This window comes from Elephas maximus, chromosome 9, assembly GCF_024166365.1.
Source record: "Elephas maximus indicus isolate mEleMax1 chromosome 9, mEleMax1 primary haplotype, whole genome shotgun sequence".
Lineage (NCBI taxonomy): Eukaryota > Metazoa > Chordata > Mammalia > Proboscidea > Elephantidae > Elephas > Elephas maximus.
In genome coordinates this window covers 90,652,754-90,676,003 of record NC_064827.1, presented here as the reverse complement: position 1 = coordinate 90,676,003, position 23,250 = coordinate 90,652,754, and the positions used below count along the sequence as shown (strand labels likewise).

The 23,250-nt window shown below is 39.1% G+C and overlaps 1 protein-coding gene across 1 annotated transcript in view; it reads right to left on the bottom strand.

The window, feature by feature from the left end:
- RORB (RAR related orphan receptor B) overlaps positions 1-16,173 on the bottom strand; it is a 203,995-nt gene extending 187,822 nt beyond the window's left edge. Inside the window, exon 1 of the mRNA XM_049896468.1 lies at positions 15,532-16,173. Within this exon, the coding sequence (XP_049752425.1) occupies positions 15,532-15,538 (7 nt within the window). The 5' untranslated portion in view covers positions 15,539-16,173. The remainder of the gene's footprint in view (positions 1-15,531) is intronic.
- Positions 16,174-23,250: the final 7,077 nt, after the last annotated feature.

The following is a 23,250-nucleotide window of genomic DNA, read 5'->3' as shown; positions in this document are numbered from 1 at the left end:
CTCACGTTAGAATTCGATATTAAAATATCAAATCAATATTTTGAATTGTCCTATTCGTAGTGTAATGGAGGTTTTCCCATCTTGGGAACCATGCACCATAATAAGGCTGGAAATAAGTAAGAGTTACGTCTTTCTTTTGTTGAATGGAACTTCATAGTGAAACGGGAGGTCAAAAGAGGAATCAGCTTTCTCAGAGAATACATGAGAAAACTGAGAATCCGGAAGCTGATTCTATTTAGAAAGCCTTCCTCTACACCTAGGGCAGAGCTTCTCAATCCCAGCACTACTGACATTTCGAGTTTTACAATTCTTTGTAGTTGGGGCTGTCCTGTACATTGTTGGATGTTTAGTGGTATTCCTGACATCTACCTACCGGATGCCAGTAACATCTCCCTAGTCTTGACAACCAAAATTGTCTCTAGATATTGCCAAATATCCTTAAGGGGGCAAAATTACCTGCTTTTTTGAATCACTGTCCTAGGTGTCTGAGTATCCAAGTTTGAAGGGTGCCTTAGCAGTGACTATCGTACTTGAATTCTGCCCTATTGAGTATCAACAGCAAGATTGGGAGTCCCTGGGTGGTGGAAATGGGTAATGTGCTTGGCTGCTGACAGAAAGGCTGGTGGATTAAGTCCACCCAGAGGCACCTTGGAAGAAAGTCTTGGTGATCTGCTTCTGAAATATCAGCCTGAAAAATAAATGATTGAGTAGAGCACAGTTCTACTCTGACACACCTGAGGTTGCCAGGAGTCGAGTCAGCTTGAAGGAAATTAGTAAGCATCAATGAGTTTCCAACAGTCTTCTGGGAAAATTGGTCTTATGGAGAAGCTGGGATTCCACATTTATCTCAGAGCACGGGAATATTTAAAATGTCCCTACAACTCTAGCAATAGAAATCAATTCGTTCTTCAACTTCTTATATTTTGAGACCTGCATTTGTCTGTGCTGGTATTCTTCAACACCCTTAGGAATTGCAAAGCCTCACAGTTTTGTCAGGGGATGGGTATGGGCTAGTTTAACAGAGGTAAAACAAAGTCAAGCAGACTAATTTTTCTGTGTGAGTATCCTGATATTTCCTCCAACACCTCAAAGTGAGCCATTAGAAATAGGAATGGCACGATCAACCCACTCTTAATAAGAACTTAATAAGATATAAGCCTTTTCTTTCCCAATCATGGATAAAGTTTTTTTTTTTTAACTGCACATTATTGTTACTATTAGTAGTAAAGTATTAGTATTATTACTATGTCCAGTAGTCTAGCATTAGTGGTGTTACTATGTCCAGTACCTATTGTGAATTATAGTATATGGTTTTCGAGAAGACTAGGCTTTAAGCTCTTTAGAGAATGGAAGTGAATCTTGTTCACTCATGTACCTCTGACACTTAGGATATTGCCTGGGGCATAATGAGTCCTTGATAAATGTTTGGTGATGAATGAATGAGTAGTTGTACAATTATCAAATAAGTGAATTTTCCCAATGAGTCATTAAACTTTCAACCTTAACCTTATTACCATCATGCTAGCTGACCTCAGGCAAATGAACTAAAATACAATGAGTCACAGATGAAGTACGAGCCTTGCCACTATGCCAGAATCACTGAGCATCCAATTTGTCTGACATTTCAGACTAATATACACAGAATATGTGGAAAATTTTAAAAGAACAGAAAAAAAATAAAGAAGAAAAAAATTACCACCTCTTAATGTCCAGAGGTGTCGTTTGACATCTTTATATGTTTTTTCAATTCTTTTTTAAGCATTTTCTATAATTAGGCCATATGGTATATATATATAATTTTGCATTCTGATTTTTTTTTTATTAGTCTTTAGACTTAGTGAGGTCAGGGATAATGTCTCTTTTGCTTCCCATTTTATCCCCAGTACCTAAAACTCATTGTCAGGTACACACAGACACCAAATACACAGGGAAGTATACCGAATACATGATATGTACATATCAGTAGATACAATGCATCCATACTGAATGGAAGTGTAACGGAAAGAACATTAGAGCGAAAGTTTCCCCATATTGTTAAAAACATCATAGTGAGGCTGCAAAAAGTCTTTAGGCACCAGGTTTTAGGTCTAAATTCTTGCAGGTCCTTGAGTTTATTTCTTTTGGAAAGATTCCCAGAAGGTGAATTATTGGTTCAAAGGACATGATCATTTTTAAGAGTTTAGGTTCAACATACTTTTCAAAAGGTTGTACCAATATAAACTCCCACTATGGAGCATGACAATATCGAATTCGGTGCACCCCACTATAATTTGGCAGGTGAAGATGTACTCATTACTGTTTTACCTCTTTAATAAGGAAGAGTGGACAGCTTCCCTCCCCACCCCCAAATGTTTACTATTTAATTTTCCTCTTTTATAAACTGATTGTTTATGTTTTGGGCTTGGGACCATTTTTTAAAGTGAAGACACTGCAATGTTAAGCTGTTTTAGAAAATACTCGGTTTAGATTTCGGGCTTCTCTTTGGCTCAGCTACCCAGGGTACATTTCTATTCCTACCTGTCCTGCATATCTCACAAGGCTGCTGTGTGGATCACTGAGACAGAGTCTGTAAAAACCTCATTGAGAGCTACAGAGCACTAAACACAGGGAAGGCATTATTATAAATTGTATCTGCTATTACATATGTAAAGAGGTGAGGCTGCATCTGTCAGCTCCTCTCAGGTTTACATAGTTCTTTCCTTAAAGGTTTTCAGAATTCTCCTGCAGTACAAAGACAGAATTAATGAGTATGAAGAATTATACCGCTGTTTTGAAGAGACAGAACAAGCAAAGAAGGTATTTTGTAGGCAGTAAAACAAAGATTCACTAAAGGTAAATCTACAATCATTTCCAACCTGATACTGTTAAACATAAAAAAATACTGGATACTAAATATGGAATTCAGACAACTAATGCAGATTCCGATACAATCCATTTTCTTTTTAATAGTATCTCTGGTCAAATTGAGTTGAATTGTGGGAGTCAGGACCATTATATAATAAGATCAATCTGAGTCCTGGAAAATAAACGACAGGGTGGGGTCAGTGTTTCAAGCTACGTTTTGTCCAGTACAAGTTATGCTGAAGAGGCTTGAAAAATTGGTAACAGTGGACTAATAAAGGTGCTTTTAAAGAAATGTGAATGGACTTAATTTGAAAGGATAAAAATTAACTACATAAATGATAGCCTGATGTAAACACTGTTTCAGCCAAAATGCAAAACACATTGAATTGCAATATTGTTAAGGAGGAGCAGAACTCAGCATTTTTTTAGAATCAATGTCAAATTTAATCAGTTTTTTTCTTTACATTGCTGGGCACAATTAGACATGGCACCTTCTTAATGTTGTCAAGGTTCTTTCCTTAAGAAAATATTTTGTGCTTGTACAAAACATAGCAGTGGATAGGATGATAATAGGCTTTTGATACATACAGTGTGTTGATGGAAGTCTCAATCCCAGTCAATCAGAAAAAATTAATTAATCTCAGATGGGTAAATGGTGGAAGTCCCTGGGTGGCACACAAGGTTAAAAGCTCAACTACTAGCCCAAAGGTTGGTGGTTTGAAAGACAGGCCTGGTGACCTGCTTTCGAAAGATCATAGCCTTGCAAACCCTATGGAGCAGTTCTGCTCTGCACACATGGGTCGCCATGAGTTGGAATCCATGGCAACTCACAACGACAGGTAAATTGTTGCTTGAAATGCTTATAGCTAGAAATAGATAACAACTCCTCCAGATAGGCATAAAAACCAGAGAACAGAATGATCAAGCAGAGGGACAAATGAAAGTATTAATATCATAAACTAATAGGCAGGTGTATGTTGGTATTGAATGAAGAGAAATTTCTTATTTAGACGTCAACGTGCTTTATAGTTACTTTCTATAAAATCGTCTCCTTAAAGTAGAGGGGGAAAATTTGTATTTATGCAAGTTCATAAAACCATTAAAGTCTATGTAAAAAATAAGATAGATTCGAGTTTACGAAATTAAGTTTTTGGGACTGTCCAGGCAATAATTTCGGTAAAAAAAAAAACTTACTATGCATACTTTGATTTTATTATTTTGGTTGGAGAGTTTCTATTCAAAATCTCTAGATTCTTCCATCATACTGATTATCCTAATTATTCCTGAGCTTGGTAAATGTCCTTATCATTATTTCGGGAACTTGTGACTGAATGAAAAATAGTTTTACTATACTATTCTCTATTGTTTATATGGTTGAATCATTTGTAAGTGTAGAGTTTAGTAAATAGCTTTGATCTTGAAGGCTAATACTGCTCAAATGGTAGTGGAGACTGCATCTGGATTTAGCAAGTTTGAATGCCATGATTGATTAGTAATGTCTACTATGGGCGTAGGAGTGGTGAAAAATAGCACAGCTAAGAAGGAGAGAGCACAGAGTAATGACAACAGAACCAGACTTGGAGTCAGAAGCCCTTGTCTGTAGTCAAATTTGGTCACTATATCTTTAAGAAATAATTATGAACAAATTATCTAGTTTTCTCACTCAAAAAAAAAAAGAGATATAATCAACGCTGGATGTTTGATAAATTCAAATGAAACAATTATCATCTAAGGAATTCTTTGGGAATTAAAAAAAAAAAACTATTTTTGCTGTGTTGAGACTGTGATCCTGGATAGAATTGATTCTAAGCGCTTAATAATCAAGATTCGTTGAATCACATTTAAACCTGATCTACTACTGGGGATGTCATTTACGACTTTGACACATATTTCTTTCACTTTCTAATCATTTTATTGTGATAAAACAGTCTATCTTTGACGCTAAATCAACACTCAGGTCAGCCATGTTAGATAAATTCCAAAAAATCTTTCAAGAAAATGAGGATGCAATGAAATTTTGTTGGAAAGGAATTAAAAATCAATTTATTTTGTTACAAAAGAACACTTTCTAAAGCCCATAACAATATTTTAATTTATTTTGATATGATATGGGTGGTGGCCAGAACTGTAGCTGATTTTTAGTAATATTAGTAATAAAAGCAAAAAGAAACAAAACAAAACTGGAAGGGTATTAATACTACCTTACTAGCATTCTGCGGAAAAAAGGCCTGGTATCTGCTTCCGTAAAGATCTCGGCCAAGAAAACCCCATGGAACAGTTCTACTCTGTAACACACAGGGTCACCATGAGTCAGAATTTATTCAATGGTAAAGGGTTTTGCTTTTTTTTTTTTTTTTTAGCATTCTTGTTATTGATATTTCTGGGCTGTCCTTGGAAAGATTTACTCCAAAAGCCTTGTTCCTTTGGTATCTAACTTTTTTTTTTTTTTCTTACAAGAATGAAAATATAGATGAAAGGGTAAGTGTGCTTAAAATTCAATCTAGTATAAACTAGCCAGCATTTAAAATTAAATCTTACAGTGGTTGTCATAAATTTGTTTTAGAGCAAACTAATCAATAGATTGGTATTCTAAAAAATATCTAAATGAATTCATTTAAAATATTTTGTTTATATATATATATTGCCAAGAAGCACTGTACCTTAATGATAGGATGTGTTTTTCCTGAACAAATGTTACTCTTTTCAACCAGACTGTGTGGCATTTGCTCATATTCAACAACTGTGGAAATTTGGAACAGGGTTTTTATTTCTTCTTCTTCTTCTCTCTTTTTTTAAGTGTTTAATTCCTTTGCTATGTGCCAGGCACAACTTTTGTACAAGTTAACGGGAAATGTTCTGTGTAATAATGTTACTGTTTGACCTGCAAATGCTAATGACAACCAATTATTCATTAGAAACTCAACATGTCCAATTTCTTTAAACTTTGTGGTGTGATGTTTGATTCTGGAATCTAGAAGCCAACAGTTGCTGGATGGTAAAATATAATTTAAGACTTCATTCCAGCTCAGCTATATAATGGAATTTTTATGTGGGAAATTTAAAATATGAGCTTTCATGCTAATGTGGTATTACAAAACCCTTATGAGGCACTTTTATATCCATGCCTTGGACAGGTGAAATGGAATGTATTTTAAATGTAGTTTGTCAAATAACTAGTTTCATATATATTCATCACAATATTTGCTCAAATAAAAATAGTACTACGTCTGAATTTGATGTTCTCAGAGTTAATTTCAGAGAACAACACATTCTTATTCTATTTAATAAGGTAGTATTTAAATAGTCTTTTTAATGGAAAGATCAAAACACTTGTGTAATGTTTACTAAGCACTAAGCATATTTCTGTATAAACCAGAGTGAAAAATTAGACTCATATTACATATAGCACTCCAACTAAACCCACTGTTCTCCAAACGTTCAATTTATGTTTGTCACCCAGGATAGCACACTGGCCCAGGCATAATATGAAGTGGCTGCATGTGTCCATCGTCATCGAACATGTGAGCACCAGAGAGAAATTGCATTAAGGGACTGGTGGGGGAGGGGACTCCAGAAAACCAGTTGACTTATTGAATAACTGTTCAGTCAAAGCTCTACCAGTTAGTGGAAACTTTAAATACCCTCTCCTCCAAACTTTCATCTTTTTAAAAAAGTCCCAAGAGATGGGGCCACTTCTTCAATTCTTCTAGTTCCATCCAAGAGATAAATAGATCAAGTACAATAGCCATTCTCAGGCTGTTGTTTGAGTATAATAAACTTCAGTTAATAACTGGCATTTTAAACAAGTTATCTCTTTTTCAGGACCAAAAAGGCATTAGTCTGTGATCTTGTTTATCATGTAAAAATGTGAAATTGAGGTTCATGCAAACACAGAGGGTTGTGACCAAAAGTGGCAATTTGGCTACCTGGAAATCTAAAATGGTGGCATTTATTTTTGTGAATTCTCCCCAGTCCATGGTCTGGTTTTCAGCTTTGTAGATTGAGAAACTTGATCTTGTCAGTGTTTCAGAGTGGGTTAGACTTTAGCATGAGGACTCATGCTAACTAAGCTCACAAGAGCTACTGTATAAGAACAGAAGACAAATTATGGCTTTAAAATGGGGAGCGTAACTGTGAAGTATACTCAATACTTGTTTCAGACTGATTAAGAATTCATTTCTAGATAGTTCTGGGATAGACACAGTTAATATTTGCCTCTTACTCTTGGGTTTTTCTTACTGTCTAAGAGTTCCCTGAATTTACCTTCTTTAAATATGCTTAAGAAAGAGAATGGCTCAAAAGTCAACAAGAGCATTATGTGTTCATTTTATTTAATTTTCCAAGTAGAATCTTATGCCCAAGTCCTTGGAATGGAAGAGTTTGAAGATTATCACTGTGGTCCTCAGATGCTGCCTACATACTCTTATTACTTCAAGGATTTTATTCTCCCTGATATCTAGTAATCTAAGATACTCTCTAGAGGAGATATCACCACTTTCAGACAATAACTTAAATATTGAAGAAAATGAAACCCAATATTCATCAGCCGTTACCTTATTACACAAAAATAAGAATTTCTCTTATAAAAACAAATGGATAAGGAGATTGCATTTTTCCTTATATGTTATATGATATATTTTTCACAAGTTATACTTTTGTTCACACTGATCTTTGTCTTCTTCAGTAATCTTTTTGTAATTTAAGAATTACCTTACATTTGAAAAAAATTTTACTCGACTATTATTTCACTAGTAAAATTCTATGTGAGAACAATACTGCTACTTGTTTTACATCATGATACTCTCTTTTCTGGATAGTTCTAACTCAATAAGCTAGATTTTACGAAGTAGTAACTACAAAGGTAACTGAGGACCCCACTTATGATAAGCAAATTAATCAAAAGATGGACTTCTATTGATCCTTCCAGGCCTGTCTCAATGATTACTTCACCTGTGAGAACCGTTATGACTTTCTGGTAGCTTCTCCGTACATCCTGCTCTGCTCTTGCTTAGATCTTAGCTGTGGTCACACCAGTTGACTGTGCCTTATCAACTAATTTGAGCATCCTCTGGGCTCAGTCCTGTGCCTGGCTTTGCATAGATGCTCAATAAATCACGAATAAATAAATTTGTAAGCTATGTATTTCTATTAGTATACGTAAAAAATATTTTTTTCATAAGGCTATGAAAAATGACATTTTTGAGCCTGTCTTTTTTAAAATTAAAACTGAAAATGGAAACGCTTGGGAAGCGGACCTCAGTCTCATACTCAAGAGTGTAGACTAATTTGGGCTCCTAGGAAGGAGCCGATCAATAAGTTTGGCAAAGTTTACAGAAAAGGTAGGAAACAAGCTGAGTTAATTCCAGATAAGAATGAGAGATATTTGTATTTGAATATGATATTTTTAAAAATTGGTAAAAAAATTAAAGTAAAGCAAGATTCTAAAAATTTTTTGTTTTTGTAGCCAATATCTCTCATGGCAAGTTCTGGTTATAAGTGCCAAGATCTTTTTTAAAAAAACTCTTGCCATTTCTTTTTTAAGGACAACGTTACGCCCAAATTCAAAAGCACCTTTGACATTTCTAATACAATATTAAAATATTGTATTCCTGCTGTTGTCATATAATTATGACATAGCCCTAATGGAATTTAGGGGATGGTGCAACAGTCTTTGGATGCTTTATTGGCCAGTTATATGAAAATTAAAAAATAAATATTCAAAATTGGTTTATTGTAATGGTCACTGAAAAAAGCTTCACTATGACATAAAAATCTATGTAAAATTTTTAAGCATTCTTAATCTTTCATATACCAATATGCCGGAATATTGGGCTCACATGAGCTCAAAATAATAACTAGGCTAATAAAAGAAACTTAATTCAGTAAACAACCAGATTAATTCACTCTTTTTTTTTGCTAATGTCTATGATTCTTCCAAATTAGAGAAATATAACCCAGGATTACATGAAGTGATAACTAGTCACACAGAAAAATGACATTAATGAATACCTTTCTAGTAATTTACAAAGTCAGCATACTCAGCCTGAGTGTTCACTATGCTGAAGTGTACACGCTTCAGTCAAAGCAAATTACTTTTTGCTCCTTTATGAGAGATTATTTTTGGCTAGGTTTATAGCCTTGTGTTTTGTTGAAGGGTGACACATTCATTTGGGTTTTTGTCAGAACATGCCTATGCCAAGAAAACCTCAATTTAATTTCAAAATAAAATTTTCCTATAATTGTAGTTATTATTACAAAGTTACATTCTATTTTCAATACTTAAAGAACAATCACTAACCAAGAAAAATGCAGGTTATATTAAATAAAATATAGCCTGCCTTCTAATGTTATTTTTAAATGTTTTAAATGCTTAATATACAAGGTATAAAATAATGTAGGTAAAATGCATATGGAATAACATTTTAGCTGCTCAGATAAACATGAATAAAATTGCACTTACCACTGAGGCACCAGATCTAAGACTTGAAATATTAATGGCCACGTAGATACATTTTAAGGTGAATTGAGCAAGCCAAATTTCTCAGTGGTTTGAAATGCGTGATTTTGTGACATGATAATCATGATATTTCTTTTCATAAGAATCTACAGGCTCAGTGCCATTAGCTGACCACATGGTTATTATATTTAGCTTGAGTCACTATAAATGCCGTTATAACACCTGTGGTTTCCCTCATTAGGACGTGAATGGATGGGGTCAGGGGTTGAAAGGGCAGCATATGCGCCATGAAAGAACTAGTTAACATAGCCTATTATATTGGTGCACTGGTAAATCTCATTTCTATTCATCAGATGATTAGTTCAATCAATATTTATTCCTCTATGCTCCCTTTGTCTTGTGCTACAAAGGAGACATCCTTCAAATTCATGGCATAAGCCTTGTTATCTATGAATTTGATGCTTAATTTGAGAGGGAATATTTTATTTATTTGGCAGCTCTGAATTCTTTGATTCCCTCTCCCTCTAATTATCATTAGGTAGTATAATGGAGTTTTGTGTAGATTATTTACAAATAGATGCTATTAACAGTTTCTTTCCTATGTGACTCAAGTACTCCGTGTATTCATCTCTTTCCTTTGCTCTGAGAAGTTGATGCTGTTTTCTAAATATGTTTGAGTTTGGAAGCCTGGATTGTGAAAGCAAAGATAAGAATGATTTCCTGGCAAATATTCATTCTTCTTGTCTGAAAGGGTGGTTATAGGCACATACATATACATACTGTGTATCTGTTTATCAACAGACGCCGCCAAAGACTGCTATTATCTGCTAGGGATTCTGTTAAGTCAGAGATGGTATTCAAAGTCAGGTAAATATTGGTAAAAGAAAAAAGCTGTAATTGGACAATGATTACAAACTTGCAGAATAATACATTATGTATAGAGGGTTCATTTTATGAAAGGTCATTCTTTACATCACAAAATAATTATTCCATTAGTTTGTTTAATTTCTATCCTTTGGAAAGAATGGATGGAACAGTAGAACTAGATCTAGGATAAAAAGCTCCTTTTAATTATTGAGCAAACGGTCCATTTCTAATATTTACTTTTCCAAATCTTTTAACATCACCATAAAAAGCTTTGTTAATGCCACCTGAACTAAATTAATGCCAATTTATTTAAAACCCTTTACATTTTTTTGTCCTTGTGGAGCAAACACAGAAATGATTTAATCTTAGAAAATTCTCTTCCTATTACTAGATTGATAAAAATGCATATTGTTACTTCAATCACTAATAACTTTTATACCAATAACTTACATGTTCATGAACCTTTGAGTTGTTTCAATATGGCCTGAACTTGACTGTCTTAATTTTAGCTTTAATTCTTTTATTTCCTCAAGTGTTTACCTGTAAATATTAGATTTCACTAAGGCATAATGGCAATAATGTTATTGTGCATAATTTTAAACCTCACTTTACGTATAAATTTGCAGAAATCCAGCTGACCCCTGTAAATAGGCTTTTTAACTGAATACTAGAATAATTTTACTCTCTATTAATTGAATGCCATAAATTTGCTTTAAATCAGAAGAATATTATTCATTGCAGTGAAAAGAAATCTAGTTAATGTGCTTTGATTCACACTTTTATTTCTTTGCACTATTGTAGTGAAAAATATAAAATCTATATAGGCTATATTACATTCCCAAAAGGTAAATAAAAATTTATAAAATGTAAAGGAATAGCTGAAAAGCAAAATTTTAATTTCATTTTTACATAAAAAAATCCTCTATTGAGTAACTTTATAAAATTCTGGTGATCATTCTGTATATATTACCTTTAGAAAACAGTAGGTATTATTACAAGGTTTGACTGTCTTATTCACAAAGATCGAACCTGTAAATACATGTTTTCTTGGCATCATAAAACCTTTGTTGCTGTAAAACTAGTTTTTATGACTTGGAAACACATAAATTTAGCATATAATATATGCAAATACAGACTTGAAGAAGTGCTTTTCAGGCTATTAATAGTTTAGAATTTAACAAAAAGTTACCAAAATAAGCAAATGTTAACATTTATATTAGATTAAAAGTATAAAATAAACGTGTTATTTATGTTAAAGCAAAACTATCCCATAAAGCCACTTGAATAATGATGCAAGAAACCATCTTCTAAGGATTCTCTAAGAGAAAAAGCTATACTATTGCTGATGGAAAGTCCCTTAATTCTAAGTTTTCAATGAGTGGTAACAAAGCAGTTTTAATCTTGTATTCCTCAAGTTTATGAAGCCTGATGCTCCCAGTTTCTTCCTTTACATTTCCATACTGGTTTCCCAATACTGGCTTATCAGAAAATATAGAAAGAGCCTATCCCAGAAGCCCAGAAAGTGCCACGCACTTTTGTACGGTACTTATTATGAATTCTCCCAGGATGGGGGGTGTGTGTGTGATGGCGGGGGGAAGGCGGAAGGCTGCTATGTGGGGAGCTACAAAATGTGACCATCTAAGAAAATATTTTATTTTCTGGCCATATAAGTTTTTTTTTTTAAACCATATCTGCAATACAGCTTCCAGATTTTTCTTTAAACTCTTTGAATATTTATTTTTCTAGGAATAAAGACAGTTTCCTAATGATTACTTAGTGAGAATTATTAATGAACTACTGACAGAGATGTCTTCCAACAACAACAACAACAAAAAAGTGCCTTTTTTAATTGTGGGAGGTGGAATGTTGGTTAGGTATATTCATGTAATTGGAACTTGTGGAGGAAATCAAGACTGAGAAGTTCTTTTGGAAATCTAAAGGCCCCATTACAACACATTCAGAGTTCCAGACTTCTAAAGGCTGCCATACCTCTGTGAGCAAGTTGCCCCTAATGTTAGCCATTAATAAAAATTAACGACTTGCAAATGATAGATGAGAACTGGACTTCCGAAAAGCCAAGCCTCAACTTAGTTTACAGCAAGCATAAAACCAAATTTCTCATCTGTCCTAGCAACAATTACCTATTGATAGCCACCGACATCTGTGCCCCTGCTTTTGGAAGCAGGGTTTTCTGCCTTGGCAGGACTGGAAAATCAGACGCTGGAAGTGGCCACTGACAGGCCTTTCTGGAAGGAGTCTTGAAACCCACACCTGGGCTCAGTCTTTTCTCATCTATGGACTAATCCAATTAAAAGTCTTCTCTTCTGCCTTCAGGAGTTCTTTCCAATAATACAATCCCTGGTGATCTAGAAGAAGCGTCTCCACAACTCATGTGGTACTCTCTCACAGACAAAGGGCGAAATGCTCTGTGAGCCACCAAATACACCTCCTCCTTTCTAGGGCAGATTAAGCTACTGCACTCAGTTAGGGATGTAGTTCAGCTGTTGGGGCAAGACACGGATCTGCAAGATCAGACCCTCCTCAGCCCTTTCTTACCCGAGGGATTCCCTAGGGATAAAGTCTCTTAACTATCCCAGAGAGGGTGGGGAGAGGGGTGGGGGTGTGTTTGCTGGGTCGGCTCCCAGGGCGACAACTCAATCCTGGACCACGACTGCTCCCTGACTCAGGACAGCTGCCAGCTGCAAAAGGTGGAGCCTAGGCACTGACTAAGACCACCTGGCAATGGAGAGCTTAGCGTGTGTGTGTGTAGGTGTGTGTGTGTGTGTGTGTGTAGGTGTGTGTGTGTGGGTGGGTGGGGTTATGGGGGAAGTGTAGGGAGCACACGGTAAGGTCGAGTTTAAAAACTGCTCCCTCCCGCAAAATAGGCTGCTTAGTAGCCTAGGCACAAGCGAAAGCCAATTCGTTTCCCGCTTTCACTTCTCAAGTTCACACTCAAGTTCAACTCAGACTCGCACAAAACCTCTGAAGTAGCCTGGATCTTTCTCTTGCCATCCTTAAATAACAACCCCTGATGTCGCGGAAGGGCATAGTTCGCTGTAAATGCAAAAGCACCAAGGCACAGAGGCAGTAACGGAACAGGAAAAGAGAGGCAGAGGAGGCGAGAAAGAGACTCGGCCAACGATTCTGCCTGTCTTTTCTCCAGCGCTTTACCCCCAGGACGTCTGCGAGCTGCCTCCCAGGTTAGAACTTGTCAGAAGTAGTTCTCAGCCGCCTGGAGAGGTCGCGTCCTTGGTGACGGGGGTGTGGGATTACACTGGGGTTCTCAAAGTTAGCATGAGGATAGCGCCTGGCTTTTCAACCCTGCAAACTTCTGGATTCCCGGAGCTTGGCTCTTAGGGAGCACTGTGGGTGAAGCGAGAATTTGCTTGCAAACTGCTCCTTCAGGAGTGGCGCGATCAAGCTACTATCACGCTTGCTTCGCGCTTCTCTCCCTTCTACAATGTAAGGAGAGTGTGAGCAGCTTTTACGCCCAAGGTTGTAGTGCCGGGTCGGAGCTAAGGAGACACGTGGTTTCGGACCATGAGAACCTGTGAATCCAGCCATAGGGGGAAGATTGGAAGGACAAAAGAGGGAGAAGGAAGGTCTGGCAACCTCGGACGGGAGTAGGAGGAACCGAAAAGAGATGAATAGGGTGGTGGGATGGGACAGAAAAAGAAAGAAAAAAAGACTGGAGCATCTCTAAGTAAAAGCTCTACACTCGACAGTTGCACATCTGAGTTTCCCAAAAGATTTTGGGCCTTTGAGCACGTGACCAGCCCCAAGCCCGGACACTCATCGGAACCAGCACACGCACGGGGCCCCACCCTCTGTGCGCGGGTCAATTAAGACTCTCCCACTCGGATATCCGTGCCCCTTATCTACAGCTGCCCCCACAAATGGACATACGACCTCTCTCAGCTCCTCCTCTTCCTACTCCTTTCCCCTCTTGCCACATCCCAGCGCCCAGCCGGCTAACCAATCTCCGCCCTAGCGTCCAGGCTTCAGGGATGGGGAGATGCCCAATGCACTCTCGGGACGCTCCTAGAGGGTCTTCGGGGAGTGGGCGGGAGAGGAACACAGCCCGGTGGAAGTGAAAAGAGCTTGCAGCCCAACTCTCCAAAGTGCTTCTTGCCAGTTCACCTCTCAAGGGGTCCTGGATGCCGGAAGGTTCAGACCTGGCTGTCTCCAACTTTTAGTTGCCAAGATGTAGAGGGAGGTGCGAAGGGAGGGAGAGTAGAGTCTCAGAGAACCGAAGGGTTGGTCAGGAAGAAAGAAAGAGGGTAGAGTTTGAGGGTACACAGAGGCTTGCCCAGATGCCCATGATATGCGGGCACTGACCCGCCAAGACTAAAGTTGTGGCCAAGCAAAAAAAGAAGGGCTCCGGCGCAAGGCGTAGGAACCCTCAAAATCTCGAGCACAGAAGCGGAGGAGAAGGACAAAGTGACTCCCCAAAACCGGAGGGCCATCCGTCGAGCGGCCCGGAGTGCAACAGGAGCAGGTGTCTGGACCCTGCTCCCAGTGTGCCGCCCGACAGCCGCCAGCTCACCCGGGATTCCTGCCTGTGCCTCTGCCGGAGGTCTTGGCCCGAGAGAGCACCCATCACTTGCCTCCCGCAAGCGCCCTGTGTTTACGAAAGAACTCGGGACCCTGGCTCTCCCTACCCCGGGTAGTGCGGACTCTCTTCGCCTGCAGAACTTCCTCCACTCAACTTTTTCGGGGTCGCGCTCTTCCCTGGGCTGCAGGGGCCCGGGCACGCAGACCTGTCCAGGGCGCAGTGCCGGCACGAGAGGAGCGCAAGGGCGACGGTCCCCGCAGCAGCGTCCGGCTCCATAACACCTCCCCTCTGCCTCCCACCCCTGCGAGGGGATGTGTCTGCTGCCGGGACGCTGGTGGGCCGTGTAACCAGGGCAGTGTGTGCGCCCGTGCATGCCCGCCCCACCACCCGCCCGTGCGCCCTGCGCGCCCAGCCCGGGCCAGGGGCCGCTTGGCGCGAGCACTTCCAGCTGCTTAGGCCGAGAGGCATCCCTCTTCCGCTCTCCCTCCCTCCCGCTTCCACTTCCGCGCACCAGAGAGACGCGCAGAAAAGATTCAGTGCAACTCAAGGATCCGGAGGAGGCAACCAACATCGCTCCCTTCCCAAAAAGCGCCCTCCCGCGTCCCTCCAGAACTCCCGAGAGGCGTCAACACCTTCCCACAACTTTGTACGCCGAGGCCATTTGCAGTTCCGTCTGCGAAGGCGAACTCAGGGAACTACGCCCCGCCAAGCTCTTTCCCCTTCAACTGGGTGACCTCCCCTCCCCCATCGCTCCATCTGGCTGCACTTGGCCGGACCCGGGCGCCTCGGTGCCGGCGGGCTCGCTTACCTCGCATGGTGTAGCCGCTCTCCCGCTCCGCGTAGTCATGAAGCTGCTCCCAGCCCGAACCCCGGAGAGCCCCAAAATCCCCGCTCAGCACAAGTGCAGAAGGTGGTCGGTGAAGAGCTGCTCTGCCGAGAAAACCATCCCTTTAGGCGAACGCCTTGGCCGGAGGGTGACGCTTGCCGCCGCCGCTGCTGTTAAGCTAACAGTTTGGAGGAGGGTGGTGGTGACTGTTTTGTTTTGATGGTTGTTTGTCTGTTTGTTTGTTTTCGGGAAGGGTGGAAAAAAAAAAATGTCCTGGCTGGCTGGTGCCTGGGTTTTGTTTTGCTTTTTTCTCTTTTCCTTCTCTCCAATGTGCTTGCTTTTAAAAAATGCCACTGCCTCCGGCTCAGAAGATTTCTTTTGTGATCACTTGGACTGAGGAGGAGGAGGAAGGGCAGCAGCGGGAGGAGGAGTTGGTGGTGGTTTTGTTAGTTACAAAGAAGAGGGAGAAGGAGCAAGGGGAAAAAAAAAAAAGGAAGCAGAAAGAAAAGAAAGGCGGTGTGGATGGCAGAGCATGTGCGTTTTCACATGACATCTGTGCCTGTTAGCGGATCCACAATGTGAATTTTCACTGTTCAGTTACAGGGAGGAAGGGAGCGAGAGAGAAAGAGGAGAGAGATGGAGAGAGAGAGTCGAGAAGGGGCTTATACGCCAGGGCGGGTTTGGCCGCGACTTCCAGGCCCCGCCTCCTGTCAGCGCCGTGGCCAATCAGCTCCCGGCAGCGCTTGGCGGGGCTGGAACCGCGGGGGAGGGGACCCGAGGAGCGGGTGGGGGTGGCGGCGGTGAGGGACACTGGAGCCAGAGGTGGACGGGGCTGGAACCCGGACTGTCCCAACAGGGCAAAGGAGAAGGACGGACGCACCCAGGGAGTCGGGCGGACCTGCAGGTGACAGTCACTTCCGACTCCAGCGGGAGGGAGGAGAACACTGGCCAGAGCTCCGCGAGCGAGGGACGCGAGGCTCCCCGGTCCCACGGTCTGTCCTCTCTCGCAGCGCTTGTGAGCCCCGGATAGTTAGTTTTGAATTGATGGCAGCTCTCTGCCCAGTCCTTTTCGGTAAACTTCGCTTCTCTGGCAGGGCCGTTTCCATGTGCCAGGACCCTTCAGTTTCAGTGGCGGAAGAGTGCAAATCCACTTCCATCACTTTTTGCGGAACTAAAATACAATCCCGTGCAAGTAACCGTCCACTTCCTTTAAAAACATTTTTCAGATGCTCCCCCGTCCTAAAAAAGACAGGGGACTGACAGCTTTCCTCTTTTTTTTTTTTTTAAGTGCTTTTCTTTTGTCAAGGAAATGCATTTTTATCAGCATGTGGCTAATCCCTGGGGGTATTGGGCTACTGGACTCAAGGATAACAGGCCAAGTTGATCAGTGTGGCCACCTAAGTGACGGGTAGTCAAAGGGGCTGAGGGCAAATGTGTGGGTGCTGCTCTTTAGTTGATGAAGATGGGGAACTCCAGGAGGAAGGAACTGTTAACCTTAGTTGCTGCCAGAACACATTTACCTATTTAGAAGAGATTGGCAATTAAATAGAAGTGTTATTTGTATTCCTTAAGTGAAAATTATCATCTGTGACCTTTTATTCATATCTTAATAATGACCTAATGCCTATCAGGAAAACTATTATTTTGCAAGTTTTTCCCTCTCTGTGGAGAAATAAATACATTATATAGATGACTACATCTGCTTTCCTCCCTATAGTAGGGAGCTTCTTAAATATTTTGGCTAATTGGTCACCCTAAAAGACCAAAAAACCAAAAAAACCAAACCCAGTGCGGTGGAGTCGATTTCTACTCATAGCGACCCTAAAAGGCAGGGAGGTGAAAAAATTGGTCACTGTGACATCAGAATAATTCAGGGCAACTAGCAACAACAATAAGTCAATTTTAAGGCATCGAGGCTTTAACTTAATAGCATACCTGTTGGCAGAGCAGGCCTCATCAACGTTCAGGCATCTAAATAATTTGATTTTTACTAGTATTTACTCATTTTATGTCATATAGCACAAAATACAATGTAGACTTGGCAATTATTTAGTTAATTAGATCACTCTACGCTGCCAAAGCAGGTCCTCCCTCCCTGATTAAATAAAAAGTGGATTACTTGCTGAGTCTTCACTAGTGTTAAATTGATATAGTCTGCTACTTGCCCTCCCATTTGCAAGCCAATGTGTAATTTAGGAAATTTTTAGTATTAAGTGTGAAAGCTGATTGAGTCATTAATTAAATGAAATGAACAAAAGGAAGTTACTGTTCAGAATAGTTATTCCCTTATAAATACCTTTTGCCTAGATTTGTAATTGACACAGTAGTTAATCTTTTAAGATAATATTTAAGGCTCCCTGGTTTGATCATTTTTAATCAAGTAAAATATATTCATCATAACTACATTAAAGCTGCACTAAGTTATGCCTAATTTAGTTGCTTCATTAAAAATTACTGAATATAAAATAGTCAAGAAACAAATTGTGACTATGTCATTTTAATTTCATGTGAGCTTCAAGCAGAGACAGACGAGTGTTGAAAATTCCAAATCTTTTGTAAATATTGTTATTGTTGTTATTATTTTAGATTTATATTTCCCATTAGAGGAAAGAGGAATTTCAAAATTCAAGAATTTTAACTCTGTAATGTAGTCTTAAATTTTTAAACATTTGTTGGATTCTGAAAGTTCTTTTTACTCCTTCAGTATCTGTAATCCTTAAAAGAGTAGTCAACATATATATGAAAAGTACTTTTTCCCCGTAAGATACTTTTGTGTGTCGTTTGCTTTGTGAGTTCAAGGATGTATAATTTTGCTTAGGGATATATCTTACATTTCTTAATCCCTTCTGAATATCATTGGGAAAACTGTTCACTAGAAATAAAGACTATAAACATGTTATTCATTTTTCAAAACTGTGTGTGTAATATATTACATGTATGATGATATACAAGTTTTTTCTTCTTTTAGGGTGGAATAAATGTTGCTCATTGGTTATCGTGATCTGGGTTGTCTTAGTTATCTAGTGCTGCTATAACAGAAATGCCACAAGTGAGTGGCTTTAACAAACAGAATTTTTTCACAGTTTCGGAGGCTAGAAGTCCAAGCGCAGGGTGCCAGCTGCAGGGGAAGGCTTTCTCTCTCTGTTGGCTCTGGAGGAAGGTTCTTGTCTCTCCTAGCCTCTGCTCCTGGGCGGTCCTCGTGTGGCTTGGCAGTTCTCTTCCCCCATCTCTGCTTGCTAGCTTGGGTTTATTCCCTTTTATATCTCAAAAGAGATTGACTCAAAACACACTCTACACTAATCCTATCTCATTAACGTAACAAAGACAACCCATTCCCAAATGAGATTATAACCACAGGCATAGAGTTTATGATTTACAACATGTATTTTTGGGGGACACAGTTCAATCCATAACATGGGTCATTGTATATCTTCCTAAGAATTTAAAAAATGAATTCTTGAGTGTTTTCTAATAACTTCCAAATTTATTTCAACTGGGTGGGACCTGTTTCTGTAAAATAAATATTCATGATCTAAATGAAAGAAATCTACATTTTCCAAGCAGTGACAAAACACTTATATATAACTTGATGTTTTGTAACCTATGTGAAAGCAAATATCCATATTGCAAATGACAAAACAATGATACATCTATATTATTGTCCTTGTTCATATGAAGTACCCAGAAAAAAACAAACCCAGTGCTATCGAGTCGATTGTATGTGAAGTACAGTGTCAGTAATTTAATTTGAATGACTATGGAACTGTCTGGTTTCCTATAAGCTTGAAACTTTGCTTTGGGCTCTGGATCTGAAGCACATCTTAAATTAATAGCTAAATTCTGATAAATTTATATGACAATTAGTAAGTCACACAGCACTACATAATCACAAGAATTGATAAAATTTCACTCAGGCTTCCCTGTTTGCTTGCTTTCTCCACATGTCATCAACCCTCAGGCTTAGCTAAGAGGCTTTGGAGTAAAAATGACAAGAAGTATTCTGACCAAGCGGAAGGTTTAATATAAGCCAAAAAGGTAGGGTAGCCTTGAAAAAAAGATATTTCAATCTCAAACTGCTTCAACCCAAATAAGTAGGAATGTTTCACTATATTCGGAGCTGGTCAATCTCCACAGAGAGAGTCTTTTCACTAATTATGAATCTTAGAGGGACACTGGCAATATTGATAACAATATTACGTAAGCAATGATGGAAAGCTTCGTATATCTAGTCCAGTGTAGGGAGTGGTAGTAGCTGTGAAAATTGAGAAAGAGACATAAAGCTGCCTTTAAATACTGGAAACACCAGAAAAATATAAGAACTTAACAGCTGAACCCATAAAAATGGAAATAGCAAAGTGGTGAGTTCCTTGTTGCTGGAAACATCTAAACAAGAGCGGCATGGAAGACCCTAGGAAAGACGTTCTAGTAGAGATGATCCTGCAGTAGGTTGGAAATTGTCTGGATTGCCTCCAAGATCTTCTGTAACTCTGAATGTATCCGCATGTAGTCTATGACCACTGCACCAGAAGTTGCAACAGAGATGCACTTTCTCCGCTGAAATGCAAGCTTCGTGAGAGCAAGAGCCGGAATATCCTTAGAGTTTGGAAAAGCTCCTGGGACTTGGTAGTGCTTGGTAATTATTAGTTGAATGAATGCTTCCAAGTCCTTTGCCCACTGGTTCTGAACCAGAAATGGAGCAAAGACCTGAATAAGGTTTCTTTCTTAGCATCTAATTAAAAGAGAAAGAGATAGATAGATACGTACGTAGGTAGATAGATACAGATAAAGAGAGAGACTGCATTTTAAACTCTTCCAATTTGGGGAAGAGAAAAATGATGTTTGAGATTGGTTACATAATTATTAAAGAAAACTGAATCTAGTTTTTTTTATATTCATGATATTCTCAATTTTATTCTAATGTGGAGAGTTTTCTTTTTGTACTTTAGGGTCTGTTTCATTTTAAAGTATGGATGCAAGTCGAACATATTTTCACAATGAAAAAATGCAAAATTTTCAAAAAAATGTATAGTTTGTGCTTTAGGCAATAAAATGGAAAGTGTGTTTTTGGGACAAAACATAAGATGAACCATAATATGCGGGATACAAAGTGAGTAGTGTAAGCTTTAGGAAGAGGGCAAGATACACAGGTCAGGGGAAAAAGTTAACATTGGTCACATGAATCATGTGATCCAACAGCCTATCTAATTTCTAATTCTTTTAAGAGTCTGCATGTTTTATATTCTCTCCCATTCTATCTTTCTTAAACAGATAATGGAACAGAGCCTTAGAAAGATTAACTTATTTGAGACCACAAATATAAACATGCTGGATCCACTATTCAAACCCAGATCTAGCCACTAAAATGTAAGTTCCATCAGTGTAGGGACTTTTCTTGATTTTATTTCTTTCCTTATTGAATCCCCAGAATCTAGACTCTTGACTGGTGAACAGTAGATGCTTTAAATACCCTTGGGGATGAATAACTGGACATTTGAACTCTTGCCCACTACAGGTACTACATACCCATACCCTCTGACTAAAGCTAATTGTGCCCTGAATGGCATTCAATAAGGAACAGTGAATTATAAATTTGAAAATAATATGATATTATAAAAAATGCATGAAATAATAATCTAATGCCAGATTCAGTTCTATCTTGGACTCTAGGAAAATACTTTCATAATAAATATTTTAGGTCAGAGATAATGCGAGCCTGAATTAAATTGGCAGTGGTAAAAATGGAAAAAATGGAAATGTTAGATGCAAGACAGTTTGCTGACAGAAGCTATTGATTAGATAGAGGTGCTGGGGGGGCAGAGTGTTGGATAAGATGAGGGAAAAGTCAAATCAAAGCTACATGAGTAGGAGGCTGGTAGGATGAATAGAACATTCATATAAAACACACAAACAAAACAAAACAACAAGTAAGGAGGAGTACATACTTGTTTAAATAAGAGGAAATGTTGAGATTAATTTTCAATTTTGATGCATTTCAGTGATGGTGTCCAACAGATAGTTGTATATGTACAACTGGAGGTTTGGAAATTGGCAAGAGCTGGAAGTAAGGATTTACAAGACATCCATACACACTAAGCAGAACAGAAATCGTATAAGAGGAAAGCAAATGTTTCTTTTTGTAGGTAGGAGGTGGAAAATAAGCCAGTGGATGAGAGGAGAGATGAACTATGAGAGGAAAGAGGAATGAGGAAAAGAGACGAACTGTAATGCTATTTGGAACCCTGGTGGCACAGTGATTAAGAGTTTGGCTGCTAACTAAAAGGTCAGCAGTTCGAATCCACCAGCCACTCCTTGGAAACGCCATAGGACAATTCTATCCTGTATTACAGGGTCAGTATGAGTTGGAATCGACTGGATGGCAATAAGTTATAATGCTACTGTATTAGAGAAGCCAAGGTGGGGAAGAACTTAAAGAAAGAAGAGTTGATTAACAATGTCAGAGAGGCAGAGAAGTCAAGGGCCACTGAATTTGTTAATTAGAAAGTTTGTGATCTTCTGAAAACCTTCAGGACTGAGAAGCTAAAGGTTGTTAAGATGTGGAAGCAGGGTAGTGTTTGGATTACTCTTTCAAGTTTTTCAGTGCCTGAGAGGAGAGAAGGATGGACTGACTATTAGTTTGAAAAGATGGTAGACCAATTTATTCTTTCTCTCTCTCTCTCTCACACTTCTTTCCATATAAATTTGGAAATGAAAAGAATAATTTTTCATATGAAAAGCAGGCATAAGAAAGAATATCAAGGGTCATAGGTCAGCTTTGATAAGAGGGACCACCTTTTCTTCTGAGACAAAAATCAAGAAACAGAATAGATAGAAACAGACATAAAAACACCTTGGCAGAGTTAATGGAATTTGAAGCCAAGTGAAGAGGGGAAGGGATATTGTTGGCTCGGTGGAGTTCTCACCTTCTGCCTGGGCGGTGCACCTCGTGAACGGCCATCACTTGTCTGCCAGTGGAAGCTTGTGTGTTGTTGTGCTGCTGAACAGGTTTCAGGGGAGCTTCCAGGCTAGGAAGAAAGGCCTAGTGATCCTCTTCTGAAAATCACCCAACAAAAACCCTATGGATCTCAAGGGTCAGATCTGCAAGCAATCGTAGGGATGGCACAGGACCAGGTAGCTTTTCTCTCTGTTGTGCATGGGTCTCCATGAGTCCGGGGCCAACTGGAGGGCAGCTAATAACAACAGCTAGCAATACTTTACCTGCATGACACCAAACAAGTCACATTATTTCTGCACTCCAGTTTCCCCATTAGACAGTTAACAACTCGAGGCTACAAATCTGTCATTTTTATCTTAGTTTCTAGCACCTAGTATTCTAAACAGCTTGTTAAATTATTTGGTTAAGTTTTAGGGTTGGATCATTAGTGAAAGTTGCTCAGTTTAGCCATTTTCCTGTTTTTGTATGTTGGTGAGCTTCCTTCCCATTTATTATGACCCTTGAAGACTTACATGTAACAAATCCCCACTTACATGAGTTAGATTGAATGGATCTCCTTTCTTTGATCCATACAAGCTCTACCAAAACATGTTGATTCAAAAAACATCTAAGGATCTACTGGCTTCCAGTGTGTTCCACACATTAGATATTAAAAGAGAAGTTAAAATATTTTGAAGTTTCTTTACAAGAATAACTGTGAATAACTAATAAAATTATAAAAAAGTAAGACTAGTCAAGAATGAATTTAA